This window comes from Ranitomeya variabilis, chromosome 7, assembly GCF_051348905.1.
Source record: "Ranitomeya variabilis isolate aRanVar5 chromosome 7, aRanVar5.hap1, whole genome shotgun sequence".
Classification (NCBI taxonomy): domain Eukaryota; kingdom Metazoa; phylum Chordata; class Amphibia; order Anura; family Dendrobatidae; genus Ranitomeya; species Ranitomeya variabilis.
Genome location: NC_135238.1, coordinates 88,708,841 through 88,730,904, shown reverse-complemented (window position 1 = coordinate 88,730,904; position 22,064 = coordinate 88,708,841). Strand labels below are relative to the sequence as shown.

The 22,064-nt window shown below is 40.9% G+C and overlaps 1 protein-coding gene across 5 annotated transcripts in view; it reads left to right on the top strand.

Annotated features, from left to right (window-relative positions):
* HECW2 (HECT, C2 and WW domain containing E3 ubiquitin protein ligase 2) overlaps positions 1 to 22,064 on the top strand; it is a 346,877-nt gene that overhangs the window by 203,110 nt on the left and 121,703 nt on the right. For 4 of the 5 annotated variants that reach the window (XM_077275387.1, XM_077275389.1, XM_077275386.1 and 1 more), the window contains 4 exons: positions 7,359 to 7,453; positions 8,766 to 8,838; positions 17,573 to 17,742; positions 18,878 to 19,020. In XM_077275387.1, coding sequence (XP_077131502.1) covers positions 7,359 to 7,453; positions 8,766 to 8,838; positions 17,573 to 17,742; positions 18,878 to 19,020 — 481 coding nt within the window. Of the gene's footprint in view, positions 1 to 7,185; positions 7,278 to 7,358; positions 7,454 to 8,765; positions 8,839 to 17,572; positions 17,743 to 18,877; positions 19,021 to 22,064 lie in introns of all 5 variants that reach the window. The other variant, XM_077275388.1, reaches the window with a different exon arrangement.

Sequence of the window (22,064 nt, the reverse complement as noted above, 5' to 3'; positions counted from 1 at the left end):
GAAAACAGCTATTCTGTAAAAAAGTTATGCCCCCCCATACACATTGGTCCTCATTCAGACGTCCATGATTTTTCTCATAGGTAAAACGAGAACCATTTGCTTTGTATCAGATTTTCATCTATGTTTGATGCCTGTGGCCGTTTCTACCATCAGTTTTTTATCTGTGATTTTCACTTATAAGAAAAAATAAATAAATGATAAATCTTCCCTTTCACAGATATGTGAATAGCTCCCTAGATTATAATGGATTACTATTCTATCGTGTACACACAAAACACGTGCTTGAAAAATGGATGTCTGAGTAAAGCCTTAGATGAATGTCAAACCCTCTGATTTCAGTGGCTCATTGCCTGGGGTGGCCATTATTTCTGTCTTGCAAGATGTGTGAATAGAGAAATCCAGCTGCTGATCAATCCCTATGGCTTGTTCCCTTTTCCTGTAGCTGCTGGGGAGTATCATGGTAGTAACTCAACTGGGGGCATTATTTCATGTTGCTTTGGATGATGCCACCAGGGAAGTATGTCGTTCCCTGCTGCCTTTTGGTATGTGTTTGGCACCATTTTCAACATATTTTGCGCTGCACTGTGGATTTATTTGTTATACTCCATTGTAGAATTTGATGCATATAGTTAGGTGTTTGGCTGGATGGAGTCTTGTCTTGTCCTAATAATCATACAGCTATCATCCTTAGCAACAAGTGATTCTTGCTGTTTGGTGCGCACGGCCTGTGCAGTCTCTTCTAGAGAGGGATTCTGGCCTGTCTCTCTCCAGCTCCAATACAATCCACTCTGGTCAGCTTCCCCAGCTGACTCACTAAAGTGAATACCTAGCTTGGATATATGCAGAGCCAGCCAGGTGCACCAGATCAGAGCCCGTAGAGCTAGGATTTATCCCCAACCCTCATGGTTTTGCTACAACATATTACTCATGATAAAGCTAGTGGTGATCATGGAAGACACCTATCTACCATCTAAGGTGTGCGATGATAACATAAATCATGGACAATGGTAGGCAGCATAATACAGGGATATGTCCTCTCTCCTGTTAGAGAAAATTGCACAAAAATTATTCTGCTGTTTGGCAAATAGGGATGATTAAAAATACATTGGAAAGGTGCTTTTGAGTCCTAAGTATAGTACTACCCATCCCTCACCGCATGATTGACAGATGGTGGCTGTGCTTATGTGTACAAAGCAGTCTGAAAATATTTGTGCTCAGAAATGGACACGTGGTGTGGATTTTAGATCTGAAGCAGGCCCATTCTTTCTGAGTTTTCCTAGTGGATTTCACTTGAAGTGCATAAGGAGAAATTTGAAGCAAATCCATGACAAATCCCATCGTGATTTTACCGTGACCCATGGATGACCAAGTGTCCTTGATTGAGGAGTCCTAGTCTTAGTGTTCTATGTCAGAAAATCCTATAGCTGGAGCAAGCGGGTGACTAGAGATCACATGTGTATGCTAGAATTTATATTCCACATTGATGGGGACAATGGAGGTGATGTTGGAGTGGTCCCAGGGGGCACTGGTTCATGAACTGTAAGGCTATGTGCACACAGTGTGTTTTGATTCATTTTCACTGCGTTTTTTCCATGCGGAAATAGGCCAAAACTGCTATGGAATTCTTATGCCAACTAATTCAATGACAATCCTGAAGTGTTGTGCACATGATCAGTGAATTTCCTTTGAGTATTTCCAGTGCGATATTTTTTTTTTCCTGCAGCATGTCAATTCTTTGTGCTTATTTTTAGCGTTTTCCACACATTGACTTTAGTTGAGTCAGTCAAATCCGCAGCAAAAACACAGGTATCAAAATGTTTGCGGATTTGCTGAGTTTTTGTTTGCGTTGTTACCAGCTTCCTATGGTGTTTCCCACCCTGTCATCTGTGTGACAGGATGGGGAAACACCAGCGGCGTGGTTCTTGTTGGCGGTAACGCTACCACCGGTAAGACTGCCGGTCAGAATGCTGCGGGGTCATGCTGTCTGATATCAGCTGTGACTGTGACATGCAGCGGTCACCCGCGAGAAAACGGGTACTGTTGTGAACTCTATTTTTGGGCTCCCTCTAGTGGTCACAAGCGGTACTGTGTAGTGTTGTCTTTTTGCAGGTTGGCAGCATCAGCTGGTTCGTTATCCTTGGTTGGTTTCCTATTTAGCTCACCTGGATACTCAGTTCCTTGCCTGCTCTCAATGTATTCAGTGCTCTTCAGATTCCTTGTGACTACCTTGCTCCCAGTTTCTCCAAGACAAGCTAAGTTTTTGTTTGTTTATTTTTTGATTATCAGCATTCATCATGTTTCTTGTCCAGCTTGCTAAAATGTGATTTCCTCGCTTGCTGGTTGCTCTAGGGGACTGAGTTTCTCCCCCCACACCGTTAGTTGGTGCGGGGGTTCTTGAAATCTCAGTGTGGATATTTTGTAAGGGTTTTTTACTGACCGCACAGACCCCTTTTCTATTTTCTGCTATCTAGTATTAGTGGGCCTCATTTGCTGAATCTGCTTTCACCCCTGTGTATGTGCCTTCCTCTTACCTCACCGTTATTATTTGTTGGGGGCTTCTATATCTTTGGGGATTATTTCTCTGGAGGCAAGTGAGGTCTTTCTTTCTCTCTAGGGGTAGTTAGTTCCTCAGGCTGGCTCGAGACGTCTAGGATTTTAGACACGTTCACCGGCTACCTTTAGTGTGTTGGATAGGTTCAGATTTGCGGTCAGTCCAGTTTACCACCTCTCTAGAGCTTGTCCTATGTTTTGTTACTTAGCTGGAGTATTTTGTGATCCTCAACCACTAAGGATCATAACAGGGTGCCACAGGTCAGCAGGCGTGGGCTGATAAGAGACTACCCCTCCCATCAGCCTACATCTGCTGTCACTGATAAGTGATGGCAGGAGCTGCTGATAGAAGTAGTCTCTCATCAGCCGGCACCTATGCTCATAAAAAAAAAAAGTAAAATAATTACGTACATATTCAACTAAAAATAAAAAGCATTTTATACTCACCTAACACCAAATCCCTGATGCCCTCATCTCCTAGAAAAAATGTAAAATAAAAAAGGATCCTAAACTCACCTTAACACCCAATCCCCGATGCCCATGTATCCTAGACATGTGATTTTGTACAGCAATGAAGGCTTTTTTGAGCTAATTAAAGATACTTAAAAAAAAAAGTTAGTAACGTTTCCATTACTATCCCCATATTAATATTATAAAAACACACACAGAGTAAAGTCCTTTATTTAATATAATGACAAACTCCTTTATTGAATCTAAATTACACCCTACTCACCAAATTCCTAATTCACTGAAGCCAATGTCTCCTGTAACAAAAATAAAATAAAAAAACACAATATTCCTCACCTGTCCGCAGAGAAGATAATCCATATTGTCCCACAACAATCCTAATGACTTTGAGAGCAGTCACTGATGTGACTGCTCTCAAACACATTTCAAAAAACTGACCGTCACATCCAAACATAGACTAAGTGTGAACAGGTGCTGAACCTAGAGTAACCAACTCATATACAGTCAAGTAAATAAGGCAGCACACTGCAGCGCTGAAACATGCAAACATGAAACATGAAAACTGAACTGCATTACTGCACTAGAAATATGAAAAATGAGAGCGTTTAGCGCATAAAAATGGCCAATTTTATGTGTACCTGGTAGCCACTTTAGGGCATCTCTCGTATACCAGGTCCTACGATTTCCTTTCCTCGCTGAGAATAAACGTCTCCATCTGAATGGGTACTTGTGAAAACCTCTTCTTAGACTAACATTCTCTCTCTCTGTGGAGGGGTAATGGACCTGTTGTGATTAAAACACCTGTGGCTAGGAGGCGGAGTGTTCGGTCAGAAGGCTAAAGAATACATTTCAAAAAACTGACCGTCACATCCAAACATAGACTAAGTGTGAACAGGTGCTGAACCTAGAGTAACCAACTCATATACAGTCAAGTAAATAAGGCAGCACACTGCTGCGCTGAAACATGCAAACATGAAAACTGAACTGCATTACTGCACTAGAAATATGAAAAATTAGAGCGTTTAGCCCATAAAAATGGCCAATTTAATGTGTACCTGGTAGTCACTTTAAGGCATCTCTCGTATACCAGGTCCTACGATTTCCTTTCCTCGCTGAGAATAAAGTCTCCATCTGAATGGGTACCTGTGAAAACTTCTTCTTAGACTAACATTCTCTCTCTCTGTGTTCTCTCTCTCTGTGTTGCATGTTTCAGCGCTGCAGTGTGCTGCCTTATTTATTTGACTGTATATGAGTTGGTTACTCTAGGTTCAGCACCTGTTCACACTTAGTCTATGTTTGGATGTGACGGTCAGTTTTTTGAAATGTATTCTTTAGCCTTCTGACCGAGCACTCCGCCTCCTAGCCACAGGTGTTTTAATCGCAACAGGTCCATTACCCCTCCACAGAGAGAGAGAATGTTAGTCTAAGAAGAGGTTTTCACAGGTACCCATTCAGATGGAGATGTTTATTCTCAGCGAGGAAAGGAAATCGTAGGACCTGGTATACGAGAGATGCCCTAAAGTGGCTACCAGGTACACATAAAATTGGCCATTTTTATGCGCTAAACGCTCTCATTTTTCATATTTCTATTGCAGTAATGCAGTTCAGTTTTCATGTTTCATGTTTGCATGTTTCAGCGCTGCAGTGTGCGGCCTTATTTACTTGACTGCTCTCAAACACAGCCGGCGATACACTGACAGGAGGTACTCGCTCCTGCAGAGTATTACTGAAATGCCGTGAGAGAGTTCACTGGAGTTCATCAGCTGATCAGCTCCGGTGATCTCCCTTACGGCACCACTGCTGCTTGAGAAAGTTCACAGCGTGGGAAACACCATGGGAAGCTGGTAAAAACGCAAACAAAAACTCAGCAAACATTTTTATACCTTCGTTTTTGCTGTGGATTTGACTAACTAAATTGAAGTCAATGTGTGGAAAATGCTAAAAATCCACGCGAAGAATTAACATGCTGCAGAAAAAAATGCACTGCAAATACTCAAAGAAAATTACTGTTCATATGCACAACACTTCAGGAATGTCATTGAATTAGCTGGCATAAGGATTCCATAGCGTTTTTGGCTCACTTCCGCTCGGAAAAAATGCTGCGAAAACGCATCAAAGGGTCCAAGACTTTGTACAGGTTGCACTGTGTAATCTTGTAAGCAAAGTACGGATATATGTATCTGTTATTTCCTAGATGATAGATAGATGGGCGTGAATATGTCAGCTACATTTCTAAGATTCTTGGTTGCATCTACATAGCCAGTGCCAGGATTTTTACATTTTGGCTGCAGTATGTGCGCTGTTGCATTTTATTTCAAGACTTCATAGTGTAAAGTGAATTAATTAAAAAAACGTGAGCTAGAAATGCTTGGCAGCCCAGGGGAATACGGGGCACTATATTTACTATATTTCGTTCTGGTTCCATGGACTTAGAAATCGCCTGCTAAGCTAACACGTTTTGTACATAAGGTATTCCATGTGTCCTAAAAGGTTGTGTGTGTCTCGAGGGAAGGTCTTCTAGAAATTGAGAGGTGGAGGAAGCAGTGTTTTTCAAATCAATATTTTGTAAAGGAATTTTCAAAAAAGAATTCATCCAAATTTTGGAAAAGTACTTTAAACTATTTTTTTCCTTTATGTCATGACTCTGTCGTGCAATCAAAGGAAGCCACACTGATTTTCTGCCAGTGCTTAGCTGCAATGATAAAATTACCGTATATGATGTCACCATATAATAGTAGGAGGTAACTTCGGCACAAGCAATTTTTCAAAGGTGTATCTTGTGATACGTGACGTTTTATTATTCAAGATCCGACAATGCATATGTGTAATATATGATGTTTAACCAACGTTTCGAGTACCAAGAGATTTCAGCCCACCTCTTATCGCCATGTCAAAAGCTAGATCTCTCTTCTATAAAGAGACATTAAGAAAATGTTAGAAAACATTGCGAAAGGCAAATTACATATGAACATAATCTTACAAAGGAAGAAAGGAGGGTACTTGCTGACCTTAACGAAAATAAACAAATAATTATAAGACCAGCAGACAAAGGGGGCTCTGTCATCATGGATAACTTTAAGACAATTATACTTCAAAATTCAGTCTCAACTTACTGACACTACGACATATACCCCCATCTCTAAAATGTGCTTTGTGGGAGACAAGTCTGGGGACACTGCAGGCTATGGTAGCTTGTTACGGCTACACATGCTCCTCACAATAGCACGAGCAACATGCAGCCTGGCATTATTTTGAAAACGGCTCCTGGAACATTTTGGAGAAATGGCTGTGCCACTGGTTCCACAACCAAGTCAGTATAACGCCGAGATGTTAGTATATCTGGAATGGAGACTGAAGGTGTCTGGCTACCAGACATGATGCCATCCCGGGATTAGGACCAGTATGATGGTCTCTCATAAATCCTCTTCATTGACTTTTCGCTCCTGCTCTCAAAGGTTATGATTGTGCAGAGCATTAAGGCAGTGGAGGCTGGAAAGGAAGTCTAAACTCTTCTTCGATTAGTCCCACTTTAGTTTTGGATGCAGTGATAGCAAGATAACATTTGTTCTCTTTGTGGGATTATTGTGTGGTGGGCATAATGTACGGTAGTCAGACCCTTGTAGACTTCATTCCAGCTACAGTAGCAGCATGGGAGTAGTAGAGGTGCCTTTTCTTCACAGTGTCCCAGGAGCTGTTTTTCAACATGATAATGCCAGGCTGAAAGCTGCTCATGCTACTTTGAGCAGATTTGCAAAGCTGAATGGCAATTAAAGACAGCTGCCAGCAGTGGCTCTTGATGATTTGCTGCCCAAGTACATGGCAGAACATTCCTCAGACAACCACTAATAATCTCACTGGTAGCTTGTCAAGATGTGTAAGGGCATGTGTTTCAGGGGCTCATTTTTTATAATGAATAAATTGAGAGCTTTTGAACATTTTCTTTAAATTTTTAATTATTTTCATGTTGATGACATATCTATCAATCCCATGATTTCCACAATTCCACAAGATCTCCTTCGTGTTCTTGCCATTTCAATGTTGAGGAGTGTGTCTTACCCACTTTTATAAGTAGACAATCAATGTTATTCACTTGGCCTATGTAAATAATAACACAATGAATCATGGGACCCCTCACCGATGACCCCCATTAAATGTTGCGTATTCTAGGGTTAGCGGCAAACTATGGAGGCCTGCATGGTTTACACTTAGCCGCTTGGCTTCCAACATTTGCTGGGATCAGTGGATTAATATTGTGGCTGGTAGGTGTGAATATTATACATTGCCCTGATTATTATTGTTTGTTGTAACTCTACTGACCTAAAACTGTTCTTTCATTTCAGCTGAAATAAAAATTTGTTTTAAGTATTATCATGGTATCAGTGGATCTTTGAGAGCAACGACACCTTGTATCACTGTGAAGAATCCTACGGTAATGGTAAGTGTGACCGGCTTATACTGACCGTGGCACGGCTGACAGCGCCTTATACTCAATAGTCCAGGGACCGATCACTGAATGCTTCTGTGCAATAATCTGGATTAGGTATTTTTTTATATATACTTAGCTCAAAAAAAAAATTACATCACAGTTGCACAAAAATTATCATTTTTTTAATGTCGACATAGTGCGCCCAGTGTTGTGTCCATCTGGATAACAACTTCTTAAAGCCCCAGCAATCAGCTGATCGCTATGGGTCTGGCTGCTTAAATCCCAGGGTAGCAGCTGTTACGGCCCTGTGCAGACACTCATCTTCTGGCTTTGGACACTGCTGGAGAAATGTAGCGTGGCATGCTGTACACATCAGTGAATATAGTACATGGTTGCATCGAGCGCCCCATAAAGAGTGTCATAGATTGTGCACTAAGGACTGTTACATTACTTCTGTTGCCTACACATATGGCCCCTTTTTCTTAGAAATGTGACCACTTGCGCTCCAAATTGATATCATATTAATCATTATGAAAATCATGTCACAAAACATTAAAGGGGCTGCTTGGATAAAACAAGTTCTCTTCTATCCTATAGATAGGTGATCACTTGTTGGTCGGTGGGGACCTGCAGTGATTGGCAGAACTGTGACATCTTATCCTTACTAGTAATGGCACAGTATTGCACGTGCGCGACCGCTGCCCTGTTCATTGTCTATGGGGCCTCCAATTGCTGCTCTTTTGCCAGCAGCCCACGGAGAATGTACTGTATGAATTGGCGGCCATGCTTTCAGCTTGCCACGCCATTATGTAACAGGGATAAAAGTACCCCAATGGGGATAATAAATCCTGATGTGCCAATCAATGTGGGTCCTAGTGATGGTCGGGCACCCACCAATCAGAAAATTATTACCTATCCTGTGGATAAATGATCACTTGTTTTAACCAGACAACCCCTCTAAGTAGTGTGTGCACCAGTGCATCTCGGTGACCATAACCACCCGTCCTGCATCACAGGTCACATAAAGTAACAGACATCCCTTTATAACAGCAAAGTAATGTGAAAAGCGTTCTTCTTATATACTGACAGACTAACGTCACGTTTGCTGACTAGTCAACGAATTGAGTGAATAGATGCATCACTGTAAGACAAGTAATGGTGCCTGCCCCAAGGATTGCAGGCATGTCCACAGGAGACCTGTCCGTCAGCTGGATGGAGAATGGTGACCACTGCTGGCGTCTCACCGTGGAGCGATGGCTGCACTTTCACCACATTACTTATGCATCGTATATGTGGCTCATTAATGCCGCTCTCTTCACAGATGGGTGCAGATGGTATGGATGGATTTTCCGCTTCTCAGCAATCTCGAAAGCTTGCTAGCTTTACTTTATCAGGTAATGGCTAATTTTACCATAAATAGCTTGTAAGCCTTAAAGGTTGTTTCCTATTAGCACAGTTTTAACCCCATCATTTTGCTCTACATAGACGTAATAAAATCGGTTATGCTAATCAATCCCTGATCCAGGGCCAGCTCTCTGCCACTGCTCCGGTACTTATTGACAAGCGGAAGAGGTGATGTCCTGACTAAACTGCATGAGACCGCTGCTGCCAATCACTGAACTCAGTGGTGAACCTGATGTACAACTGAGCCCAGTGATTGGCTGCACCAGTCACATACGCTGTAGTGATGATGTCACCTCTGCAGTCTGCCAGCAAAGACCCTTAGGGTATGTGTCCACGGTCAGGTTTGCTTCAGGCTTTGGTCAGGATTTTATGCAGGTAAAATCCTGACCAAAAATGCACCTGAGGTCACTGGCAGGTCACCTGCGGTGTTCCTGCGTGTTTTGCTCATTGTAGCAACATGCTGCGTTCTGAAAAAACGCAACGCATGTGCGTTTTTGTGGGAAAAACGCATGCATTTTTTAATGCACAGTGGAGACGGGATTTCATTAAATCCCCTCCACTATGCTGTAACATCTGGACGCTGCGTTTTTGACGCTGCGGCTCAGCGCTGCGTCAAAAACGCAGCGTTTCCTGAACGTGGACACATACCCTTAGAGTATAGCAAATTTTACGAGGTTTATGAAGGGCAAGTTGACGGAGTTAAAAGCTGTATTCATAGAAAACCCCTTTAAAATTGTTGCTGTGTTTTAAAACGTTTTCTGTGTAGGCAAAAAAAAGTGTAAAGTGCAGTAATATAAGTTCTAAGGTTTACTCCCTGATTAACAAGTTATCCCTTATACTCAGGGTAGGAGATAACTGGTAGACTGTGAGCCCTCGCGGGCACGGTCCTCTCTCCTGTACCAGTCGGTGACCCGTATTGTTCATTATGATTGTACTTGTTTTTTATGTATTCCCCTTTTCACATGTAAAACGCCATGAAATAATCTGTGCTATAATTAATAATAATAATAATAATAATAACTTGCTAATTGCTGAGGGTCCACCAATGGGATCTCCATTGATCCTGAGAGAAGGGACCTAGAGCTTAGAGAATGGGAGCTCTGCAGCCCTGTTTGAGCAGAGTTGAGGTGCGCATGATCCTCCTTCTTGGGATTGCTGAAGATCCACCAGCTAGGAGCCCCAGTTAGAGCCAAATGATGCTGTATCATATTCCTTTGGTTTACAATTAACTGGTTTGGATATAACCCTTTAATAAAATTGCTTATACTTAGGTGCAATTTGGCATATAAGAACAAGGACATATCTTCACATGCATATGAAGGTTTGGATGATAAAATTGTAAAATTACTAACTTACAAGCACTTGTGTGAGAATGGTTGGTCCCAAAGAGCTCAACGATACCAGCGTGGTCGTGTAATAGGGTGTTACCATTGTAACTAATCAGTTTGTGAAATTTCTTCCATCCTAAATATTCCATGATCACCTGTGAGTGTTTAGCACCCGCAGCAACCTGGCCACAAAGTAGCAGATCATGTACAGCAGGGCTACCAAGTGACGTGTGTCCAAATGCACACAGCAAGGTCCAGAAGGCATGGTTGGGTGATATTGTTGTGGAAGAACTTGACTGGCCTAGAGCCCTGGCCTCAACCCTGTCCTACACCTTTAGGGTGAACTAATATGGAGATTGTGAGCCAGGCCCTCTTGTCCCAAATCGGTGTTTGACCTCACAAAATTCCCACAGACACACTCCAAAATCTTCTTGTAAGTCTTCCCAGAAGAGTGGATGCTGTTACAGCTGCAAAGGTGGAACCAACTCCGTAGCAATGCCTATGGATTTAGTATTGGGCATCCGCAAAGCTCCTGTAGGTGTAATGTGTAGGTGACCCAGTATGTTTCTTCTGTTTCTTCTCCTTTTTCCTTCTTGTCGTTCATATACTGTACATCCAAGAAAGGTCTACACATCACATTCAGCCAGGGATGAAGAACTATTTTTTTTTTACCCATCTGCATGTATGTTTTGGCAAAAAAAAACCCTAAAAGGAATGCAAACCACCGAACACATATCGGATACAGGCATGTGTGATGTGATGGAACTTCATTACTAGTCTGATTAGTGGTCTCTGGGTCTCACTGTCAATGGCAAAATTATTTTTACGTTTGCAGTATTCTACTAAACATATTGTCACCATTTTCACCTGACGGCTTCTATCAGAATTCTGAGGGATTTTAGGTCTACAGTAATGGCTAGTTGGTAATGTCATCTATGACTCCGGCAGACAGATATGGTGCGAGGTGAAGCGTCAGAAACATGAGTGATCCGGAAGCGATGAGCGCACAGAGCCTGATAGAAGGCTCATCTTCATCCGAGGACCGGAGCCTGGCAGAATAATACTTTACTCTGTGCTGCATTTAATCCCTCACATCTGTTTGTCCTCAGAGCAGCTGTCTCCGCTGGCTTCGCTTTGGCCTGACCTTGTTTACAGGATATGTATGGTAGATTCTTGGCAATGCTGGATTACGTAGATTGAAATTATCATATGGATGATGTACCACCTGCAAACCATAGAGAAGAACATCCCCATTGCTTTTCCTGCATTTACAGTAGTATGAATTTAGTCTGAAAATACTGGATTTATTTTGCCTTGTGCTTCAGGGACCAATAAAGTGGATCTCCGATCATTTTCATATATTCTAATCTATAAAGTTGTTTGTGTGGGATATATATTTTTGTCTTTCTGAACTCAAACAGTTCTGCATGCGGTAGTATATAATATGTTCATTTTATGTGTTTAAATTTCACTATTTGGATTATGAGAAAATCCCATGCTTATAAATGTTTTTTTTTTTTAAAATAAATAAATATATATATATATATATATATATATATATATATATATATATTCGTTGTTTGCATTCTTTGCATTTTTATGACCCTGAACCTGCGATTGCTTGATTACCTATTGCCTATACAATCACTGTAATACTTTAGTATGGAAACCAACCACAGGCCACAGGCTAGACTTTATAAGTATACTAAGATGGCAGGCACAGGGGCTTTCAATAGGCCCGTGGCTGTCATAACAACTCACTTGTACCCTACAATCACTTCAGCTGGATGTAATGGGGTCTTTTTCTCTGTTTTCACTGATAATGCCCCCTGCACACATTTTGGTGATTCCTGTACTGGAAAAAACAGTACTGATGAGATCTGTGGTGTGTGTCCGTGTGTCATCCATATCTATGTATTTGACATCCGTGTATCCGGTTGCTGTCTGTGTGACACGTACTGGCGCCTGTGAAAAGAAGTACAGTTAGCTGTTCCCAGGCGCCGGGTCCTGAAAGCAGCTCTCATCATTGTTGCCTGGTCTCCCTGAGATTAGCACAACCAGGCGACAATGATGGCAGTTGTATTCAGCATCCGCTGTGTACATCCAGTGTAAAATTATGAACTAAATTTAAAAAATAGCAGCGTCTCCCACGTCATTTTAATAGTCAGCAAAGTGAAATCCCACAGTTGGGGCCTGATGTTAAAGGGAACCTGTCACCTCCAAAATCAACTATGAGCTAAGCCCACCAGCATCAGGGGCTTATCTACAGCATTCTGGAATGCACCAGAAATGTATTATAGTATATTCCCATGGAATGTTCCTAAATCTCCGCATATCCCAGAAGATGGAATCAGGTACTGTATTACTATTATGAGTGGGATACATCGTGCTGCACCATCCCATACACCCAGCACATATACGGCAGAATGGAGGCGACATCGGCCTGCGGCTTAATAGCCATTTACCATATGTACTGGGATATGTCTCAGTGTGAAATGGAAATAAAGGATGCTGTGTGAAAAGACTTTTACTGACCTGACACAGAAGTCATTCTCACATCAAAATGAGGAGAAAAATACAAATTCTTTCTAACCTGTGAGCTATTGCATAAGGCTGTCAGGGATCTGGAGGCGCTTCGACATTGGACCCTGGGACCAATATCAGTAAGCCGACATAGGAAACCTTGGAATTAATGGCCTAATATTATCCAGTAGGCCAGACAGAATACCAAAGCTACAGGTTACGGGTCACTTGGGTAATAGTGATCACGAAATGATCAGTTTTCACATAACGTTAAATAAGATATACGGTATAATAGAGGGGCTCCATGGACACTAAACTTCAGAAAGGCACATTTCCAACAATTAAAAGATTTATTGTAATGACTTAAAAGATATCCTCAAAAATAAAAGTCCACAATATGGGAAACTTTTATAAGCAGCATGACTGGGTCCTGTGCACTATACACAATGTGAACAATTATTAGGTAAGTGAGTATTCTGACAATTTCATCATTTTATGCAGATTTCCCAACTCCAAGCTGCATAAACTTGAATGCTTATTGGATGAAGCAGATCATGTGATGTGTGTTTGTGTAATGAGGAGGGTGAGGCCTCAAGACACAACACCCTTTATCAAGGTGTGCAGAATTATTAGGCAGCTTGTTTTCCTTAGGAAAAATGGGCCAAAGAAGTGAGTTCAAGGGAACCTGTCACCTGGTGTGGCCGATATGAGTTATGGTCACCACCTTTCAGCCCTGATATACAGCATTCTATAATTCTGTATATCTTCCCCCAGACTGACCCGTAAGAGACGAAAAAGAGCTTTTATTATACTCACTTGTGGGGCAGTCCAATCTGAGGAGTGTCACTCTTATTGGTGCTGCGCCTCCCATCTTCTTGCGATGCCATCCTCCTTCTTGGTTTGTGTAGATGACACATCCCTACGTAATCCACAGAAGTCTCCTCACCATCGCACTCATGTGCATGCATATTTCTATGCCCTGTTGGGGGCAGACCTAAATACTGCAGTGCCTTTCCTGGCACCTGCGTACTGCACCAAGACCAGCGACACCCCTCAGACTGGACCGCCAAGCCTTGCAGGTGAGTATAATAAAAGTTACTTTTCTTTTTCTACATGTCTGGTTTGGGACTTATATACAGCATTATAGAATGCTGTATATCAGCCCTGAAAGATAGTGGCCATATTTCATATCAGCCAAACCTGGTGACAGGTTCACTTTAACTGAGTAAGAAAAGTCAAAAATTGTTAAAAGTCTTACAGAGGGATGCAGAACTATTGGAATTGCTAAGATATTGGGGCATGAAGACAGAACCATCAAAAGTTTTATGGCAAATAGTCAACAGGGTGACAAAAAATGTGTTCAGAAATAAAGACGAACGTTAATGGCCAAAGATTTGAAAAGAAACGTGAAGTGAATAGGAAGCCATTATCGTCCAGTGCTGTCATATTCCAGAGCTCTAGCCTCCCTGGAGTGCCCTGAAATACAAGGTGTACTCAGAGACATGGCCGAGGTAGGGAGGCTGAAATGTCACCACTGAAAAAGACACAGTGTAACGCCGGTTTGTTTGTGCCTTGTTTCCCCAGCATTACTCTGCATGTCTGTGCTCTTACCCTTTACTCCTTTCCCCCTAATCAGCTTGGATACTATTGTCTGTTACCTCTATGGATTCTGCTCAGTTCCCTTCTGCTGCTGCATAGCCGTACATGTGTTTTAGAGTCTTTTCTCCGCTGCATGACCATCTGCATGTGACTTTATGTAGTAAACTTTGTTTCTTCTTACCTGACGTTGTTCTGTGTCATCTAGTCCTGCATGTCACCACCTTGCGCACATGCTCAGCTGCCACAGACCCCAGTCGCTGCCCTTCCCTAGTCTGGGTAGGCCCGGGTTCCCCCTGTGGTCCAGTTGGTCCACATTCTATTACCTCCTGGGACGCACACCTCACATCGTTGTGGCCTGGCGACGTGAGAGTGTAAGCTAAGGAAGCTAAGCCGCAACCCTCCATTCATGACGCACAGAAGTTGACACATCAAGACTGGGCCAAGAAATATCTGAAGATAGATTTTTCAAAGGTTTTATAAACTGATGAGATGAGAGGGACTCTTGACAGACCAGATAGATGGGACCATGGCTTAATCTGTAACAGGCACAGACTTCTACTTCAACTGAGATACCACCAAGATGGAGGAGGCGTACTGCTATGGGCTGTTATTCTTAAACTTGGACTTTTTCAGGTTTAAGATGGACTCAAAACCAACTCTCAAAGCTGCTGACAGTTTTTAGAAAACACTTTGTTCAAGCAGTGGTACCAGAGAAAGTCTGCATCTTTCAAAGGAAATCATGATTTTTATGCAGAACATGCATCACATGCATCAAAGTACTTCACTGCTTGGTTGCCAGTGAAGCCCTTAAAGATAAAAGAATAATATGACCCCTTCCTCACCTGACCTAAGCCTATTGAGAACTAGTGGACCCTTCCTAAAATTTATGGTGAAGGAAAGCAGTAAACCTCGAGAATAGTGTCTGGGAGGCTGTAGTTGGTGCTGCCTAAAAAGTTGATCTTCAACAGATGAAGATCTGTTGGATGGAAGGCTTATGACTGTTATTGAAAAGAAGGGAGGCTACATTGGTTACTGGGTTTTTTTTTGTTATTTTTTTTTTTTAAATGTCAGAAATGTTTTTTTTGTACATTTGAGTTGTTCGGTTCTTATTCTCACTTTAACAGATAAAAATAAACAATTAGATGAGAAAATTTACTTTTTAAATTAGTTGCATAATAATTCTGCACACTAATAGCTGACCAATAATTCTGAACACATAGCTATTCTTATAAGAACGATAAAACCTCATTTTTGTTTTATTAAATATTTAGGTTTATTAACCCTTTGGGTTAACTGACAGAATTGTACTTGTTCAATAATTAAATTAATCCTGAAAAATACAAATTGCTTAATTGTGCATAGAGTGTACATACCCTATGGGAATAAGCAAGATAGAAATATGAGAAAACCACTATTGCAAAATAGAGTTTTAAGGGTGCAACCAATGACCAAAAAGAAAGAATTTAGGGAATTAAAGGAAGAGGGTACTGACAAGGTATAAAATTCTAGGGAGAAAAAAAAATTGTGTGAAAAAACAAATCAAGGCAGCAAAGATTGAGACAGAGGCTGATTGCCAAAAGAAGTAAAAATAATTAAAAAATATTCTTCATCTATATAAATAGTAAGAGACTTAAAAATAATAGTATCGGCCCCATCCAAAATAATAATAATAATCTTTATTTTTATATAGCGCTAACATATTCCGCAGCGCTTTACAGTTTTGCACACTTTATCGTCACTGTCCCCGATGGGGCTCACAATCTAAATTCCCTATCAGTATGTCTGGATTGTGGGAGGAAACCGGAGAACCCGGAGGAAACCCACGTATACATCGGGAGAACATACAAACTCCTTGCAGATGTTGTCCAAGATATCTGGGTGAAATTTTGGAGAAGATGAGTCCAAGCTACTAAGCAACTTCTTATTTAAAGAATTTACATAGGAAAATCCAATGACACATTATTATTATTATGTTTATTATTCATTTATATGACACATGACATAAATTCTCCATTACATGTTACCTGCCTAACCTAATAATAAATAATAATAACCTAGCAAGAAATACAGTGGTATTTCAAAATTTCAAGATTTTATCCACCGGATGGCAGTGCTGAATGTTTCCTAAATTCGCTCACGTCTTGCTGTGCTCCACCAGCGGATCCTGGCACTCTCCGGATACTAGGATCTCGGCTTTGAATTTCAGCTTCCATAATTTTCTAGATCTAATTGAATGTATTTAAATGTTAGGTCATACATTTCAGCCAAGCAAACAAAATGTACAATTATGCGCTAAATGGTAAAACACTGGTGAAAAATGGCACTGAAAAACTTAGAAACATTGGTGGACAGCAAACTTACCTTTAGTGACCACAGCCAGACAGCTGTTGCCAAAGCAAACACAGTCATAGGATGCATGAAAGGAGGTAGAGAAGTTTGTGACAAGAACATAGTTTCTCCTCTATCCAATTCAATAGGAGAAGTGCGGCCACATTTAGAATACTGTGTACAATTTGGGGCTTTCTTCCTTGCATAAGAAGGACATAGCTGAACTAGAGCGGGTGCAGAGAAGAGCGACCAAGGTTATTAAGGGAATGGATGAACTGCCATCCCAAGACAGGTTATCAAACTAGTGCTTATTCAGTCTGGAAAAACAACAGCTTAGGAGCGATCTTCTTACAATGTACAAATATGAGGGGACCCTACAGAGATCTTTCTAATTCTTTTTTTACTTGTTCGCCTGCGATGATGACAAAGCCTAGCATCTATGCCTAGTAGAAAGCTTATGTAACCATTGTCATAGATTCAGATTATTTGTTGTAAGAGCAGTGAGATTATAGAACTCTCGGCACATGATGTCGTAGTTGTCAATTCACTAAAAAGTTCAGGGAAGGCAATAGATGCCTTTCTTGAAGAATATTACAGGTTATGTGTACTAAATTTTGCAGATGGGACTTTGATCCAGGGAACTAGTCTGATTGCCGTATGTGGAGTCGGGAATAATTTTGCCCTAATTTGGAGCAATTAGCACTTGCCCTGTGGGGTTTTTGCCTTCGTCTGGATTAAAAATTTATGTTTTATAGGTTTAACTCGATGGGCATTTGTCACCTTTCAAAATCAAAACTTTGAAACTCTGGAACACTGATCTAGCACATCACAAAAATTGTCTGTAGGACATTTTTTTTACAAAGCGAGCTCTGGTTTGCACGTTTTTGCTGTATTTTTTTTTTAATATTGTGAGATATTTCTTTTATCACTTTATTTGATCTTTTAGATATTAGAGCTGTGGGGCTAAAGAAAGGGATGTTTTTTAATCCGGACCCTTATCTAAAGATGTCTATCCGACCTGGGAAAAAGAGTACTTTTCCAACCTTTGCCCACCACGGACAAGAAAGGAGATCATCAATTATTGCAAATACTACAAATCCAATATGGCATGGAGAGGTAGTAAAAATATTATATATTTGGTGTGTGTTGATGATTTACAACATTAGCATTGCAAATGTAAAGTGACTTACAAGATTGATTGACCTCATATCATACCATATCATTTATATTTATAAATAAGATAATAAAACCTTATTCTTATAAAAGCCACAACAAAAATGTTGATTATAATGAATAATAATGACAGCTTATTAGAAATGTTAAAATCTGTTGCACATGTCAATGCAGGGAGCACATTCAACATTTCATCGCCACAATACAAATTCTACAAAATTATAAATATCAGCAAAAAGACGCCAATAGAAAATAGGGATTAGCAAGCTGCATATCTGCTGAAAAGACATACGACTTACTTTTGTGATCTGCATTATAGGGAGCCTGTCACCCCAAAAATTCAAATAAAACCACTTATACATTGATACAGGGGACTTAGCCCCAATAGAAATCATACTTGTGGTACAGATTCCACTATACTGAAAACATTTTATTACATATGCAAATGAGGGTTCCTCATTGTAAAATTGGGGTGGCCAAGGGCTCAGGGCACTTCTCCACCCAGTCAATTATCATCCTTCGCAATTTATATTAATTGATCGTGCTTGATTTGGGGCTCTCACTTGGCCTAAATTGAAATCCGAGACCTGCACGCACAGATACTGCAGGAGATGAGAGCACACACAGTGTCAGTGTGTGCAGGTACATTCCCATCTCACCCGTCGGTCTGCAGCGGCTGCTCCCTGCAAGCAAGATTACTCAGTAGTGGGTGGCAGATGCCGTCAGGGGAGGGGTATGAGTGCGCTCTGACATTGTGCGCGTGTGCTCCTGCATTGTCAGTGTGAGTGCGCTCTCATCCCTCTCTTCTGTCAGCATCAGCCGCCCACTATCGGGCCATCTTTATGCAGCGAACAGCCGCTGTACACAGGAGAGTGTGATGACAGCACTCCGGCATTAAGAATGTTTGAGTTTTGGAGGTGACAAACTCCCTTTAAATTAATAGAGCTGAAAGATCATTCAGAATTGCTGATTATCTGCTCCCATTGAGGCGAGATTACCGTAATTGAATAATATTGTTTTAAGCAAATCTACTGATAGTAAACTGTTTGCAACTCTAACTTAGTTTGTTTATATTTAGAAATATTCCTTTGTTGCTCTTCTGACTGATGTTTTGGAAGTTGAACTGAAAGATAAATTTGCGAAAAGTCGTCCTATCATCAAAAGATTTCTTGGAAAATTGACTATACCAGTACAGAGGCTATTGGAAAGACATGCAATTGGGTAAATATTTCTCATTTCTTAAGCTAATATATTGCTAATTTAAATGGGAACTGTACTTTCAACTAACTTTATATAAACTAACAGTGCAGGCAAACATAAGAAACTTTATAATACGTGAACTCTACTTTTTTCTCTACTTAGGAGCCACTACTTCCTCTCTTCTCCTCTGAAAAAAAAATTGCTCAAATCCATCTTGCTTACAACAGACTGATGGCACAGTGAGGTGTGTTAGGTTATACCTCCTATTAAACTCAATTAATAGAGGAGGGTGGAGGAAGAGAAAACAAGCAGAGGGATGTAAAAAAAAAAGATTGTTCTGATCTGGATTCACATGTACACGGCTCGATACTCAATAATTTCCTCCATGATGCTACTGTTTGTCTTTGTGTTAAGGAATGAAGAGCAAGAATCCTCTCTGTCTCTCTGTGTGCTGTGTATACAGTAGGAGACATCATAAAAACTAGTCTCCTCCAACCCGCTAAAAATCAATTGCAAAGTCATAGCATGGACTGAAGTTGTGTTATTCCTCATGTATATGTGACAGTTTATTCTGAAAAGTAACTTTTTATACCTTTTTAAAGCGAACCTGTCAGCAGGATTTTGCTAAGTAAACTACAGGCAGTGTCATGTTGCCACTGTTACAATGATTAAAATGATACCTGCGGTGAAGAAATCTGTGTTTTGGCTGTTTTGTAATCAGTGTTAAGCAGAGTCTAATCTTTCTGCTCTAAAACAGATAAACCAAGGAAAGGCCTGCCCACCTTCCGCCCCGAAGCACAAACAGTCTGTCTGTGTCTATCTCAATGATGAGGAACATGTTTGTCTTTTGAGGCGGGCAGGAGGATAAGACCCTACCTACAGTCCCGCCCTGAATCACGGGCATCTCATTAACTGAAAACTTCTAACACTGAATACACAAGAACCGCAAGAAGGATTTCTTCACCCCAGGTATCATTTTAATCAGTGTAACAGCGCCAACCTGATAATGCCTGTAGTTTACTTAGAAAAATCCTGCTGACAGGTTTGCTTTAACTCTTAACTCTTCCTTTATTTTATAGTTATAATAAATATAGTGTGTCTGTAAAGTCATGGTGCACTTTTGACCAGTCACAGGATCTATTTATAGTTTACATTTTGGCGCCCTTTCTCTGGCCCACTCATATCAGACCTGTTCATGAGGAGAGATAACAAGAACCAATCAAACACAAACTCATTTAAGCTGTTGCTGAGCCCCCAGTCAGATTAACCCCTGATAAACTGAACTCTGATTACTACACTGCCAGGTCTGTGACATCATGCAACCACAAGCTTATGCCAGCTGTGTGGTTTTCCATGCCAGTCGAGATGTGGACGGTACAGAGGAAAGTTCAGTGGGTTCTGTGGCTCGCTAGATTTGAATCCGTGACCAAAGTGCTACATGAATATCGGCGTGTTTATAACGAAGCGCTACCACATCGGAATAACATTACTCGGTGGGATTAGCAGTTAAAGGAAACCGGCAGTTTGGTGGAGAAACCCTGTTATGGTAGGCCATCAGTCAGTGACGAGTCTTTAGAGGCTATACGGGATAGCTACCTAAGGAGCCCTAAAAAATCTGTGCGGGCGTGTGCTCGACAATTACACCTAAGACAGACTACAGTTCATAAGGTGTTAAAGAAATGTCTCTGTTTTACGGGGTAGAAATTGCGGCTGTTACACGCTATCAAACCTGCGGATAGACCCAAACAATGTGCGTTTGCTACAGATATGCTTGATGAGATCGTCAATGATGCAAGATTTTTGCAGAAGATTGTGTTTAGCGATGAGGCGACCTTCCATAAAACAGAGAATCACAAATTTTATTCACTCTGTTACACCAGACGTCCTTACCCGTGTGTGGCAAGAACTTCACTATCATTTGGATGTGTGTAGGGCAACAAATGGAGCCCACATAGAACTGCACTGAATAGGTATGAAACTGGGAGAGTTTTTCTTTTATTTGGAGCAGATTTCACATTTCTATAGTTTTTTGTTGCTTTCCAGTGACTGGTCAGAAGTGCACCATGACTTTACAGACACACTGTATTTGTATTTAGATTTTTTGTAATCTGTTGGAATGTAATTCAAGTAAAGGATTCCACAGAACATCAAACCAATGGTTACATTTGGTGATGGTGTTATGATGATGAGGTAGGGTTGTTTTGTTGTCTCAGGGCATTGACAATTTGCTCTTATTGAAAGGAATGTGACATTTTTATTGTCCCAGCAAATCAGTTTTCTGTAAGGCTATGTTCATATCACATTTTATGCTGCAAAAAACATACATATACTGCTAACGTGATACAGCTGGATGCTCTAAATTCCATTTTTGCTTTTTCGCTTTTTCCTCCTCTCCTCCTCTCCTTCCTGTTTTTAGTTTTTTAGTTTCAACAAGTTTTTATTTTCAAGATAAATCCAGAATGCTTTACAACAAAATCCCACGCAGGGGAGTATACTTAAATATTATCAAAATTCAGAATAACTTTCATGGTATTTAAACAATACAAATAAACACATAGACAAAGACAGGTAAATGGAAAGAACAAGAAGGAAGGGGGGGGGGGGCATAAGAGATCCATAACTGCATCATAGTGGTACCAATTAATCAATCAATGGTCAGGTATAAGGAGCGAGTCCAATAGAAACCATCAGATATTAGATTAGCCTCATAGAGATAATGTTAAAGCCTGATCAAGATTACTGTTAGAATTCCTTTCAATCCACGGTCTCCACACTTTATAATATGACTCCCAGGAGTCCTCTCTTGTAGCTTGTATTCGTTCACATAGCATGATAGTATTCATCTTGTCAATTACTGGGGAGAGAGATAGGGTAGCTGTTTTCCATTTCGCTGCAATGTGCAGCTTAGCAGCAAGAAATAGTTGATTAACTAAATTATGGAGCTTGTTGGAGAAGCCCGGGTATCTGGCCCCCAGTAGGAACACTGTTTCTTCTAACTGGATCGCCCCACCATACAGCTCCTCTACAATAGATTTGATTTTTGACCAAAAGGCGGACACGACCGG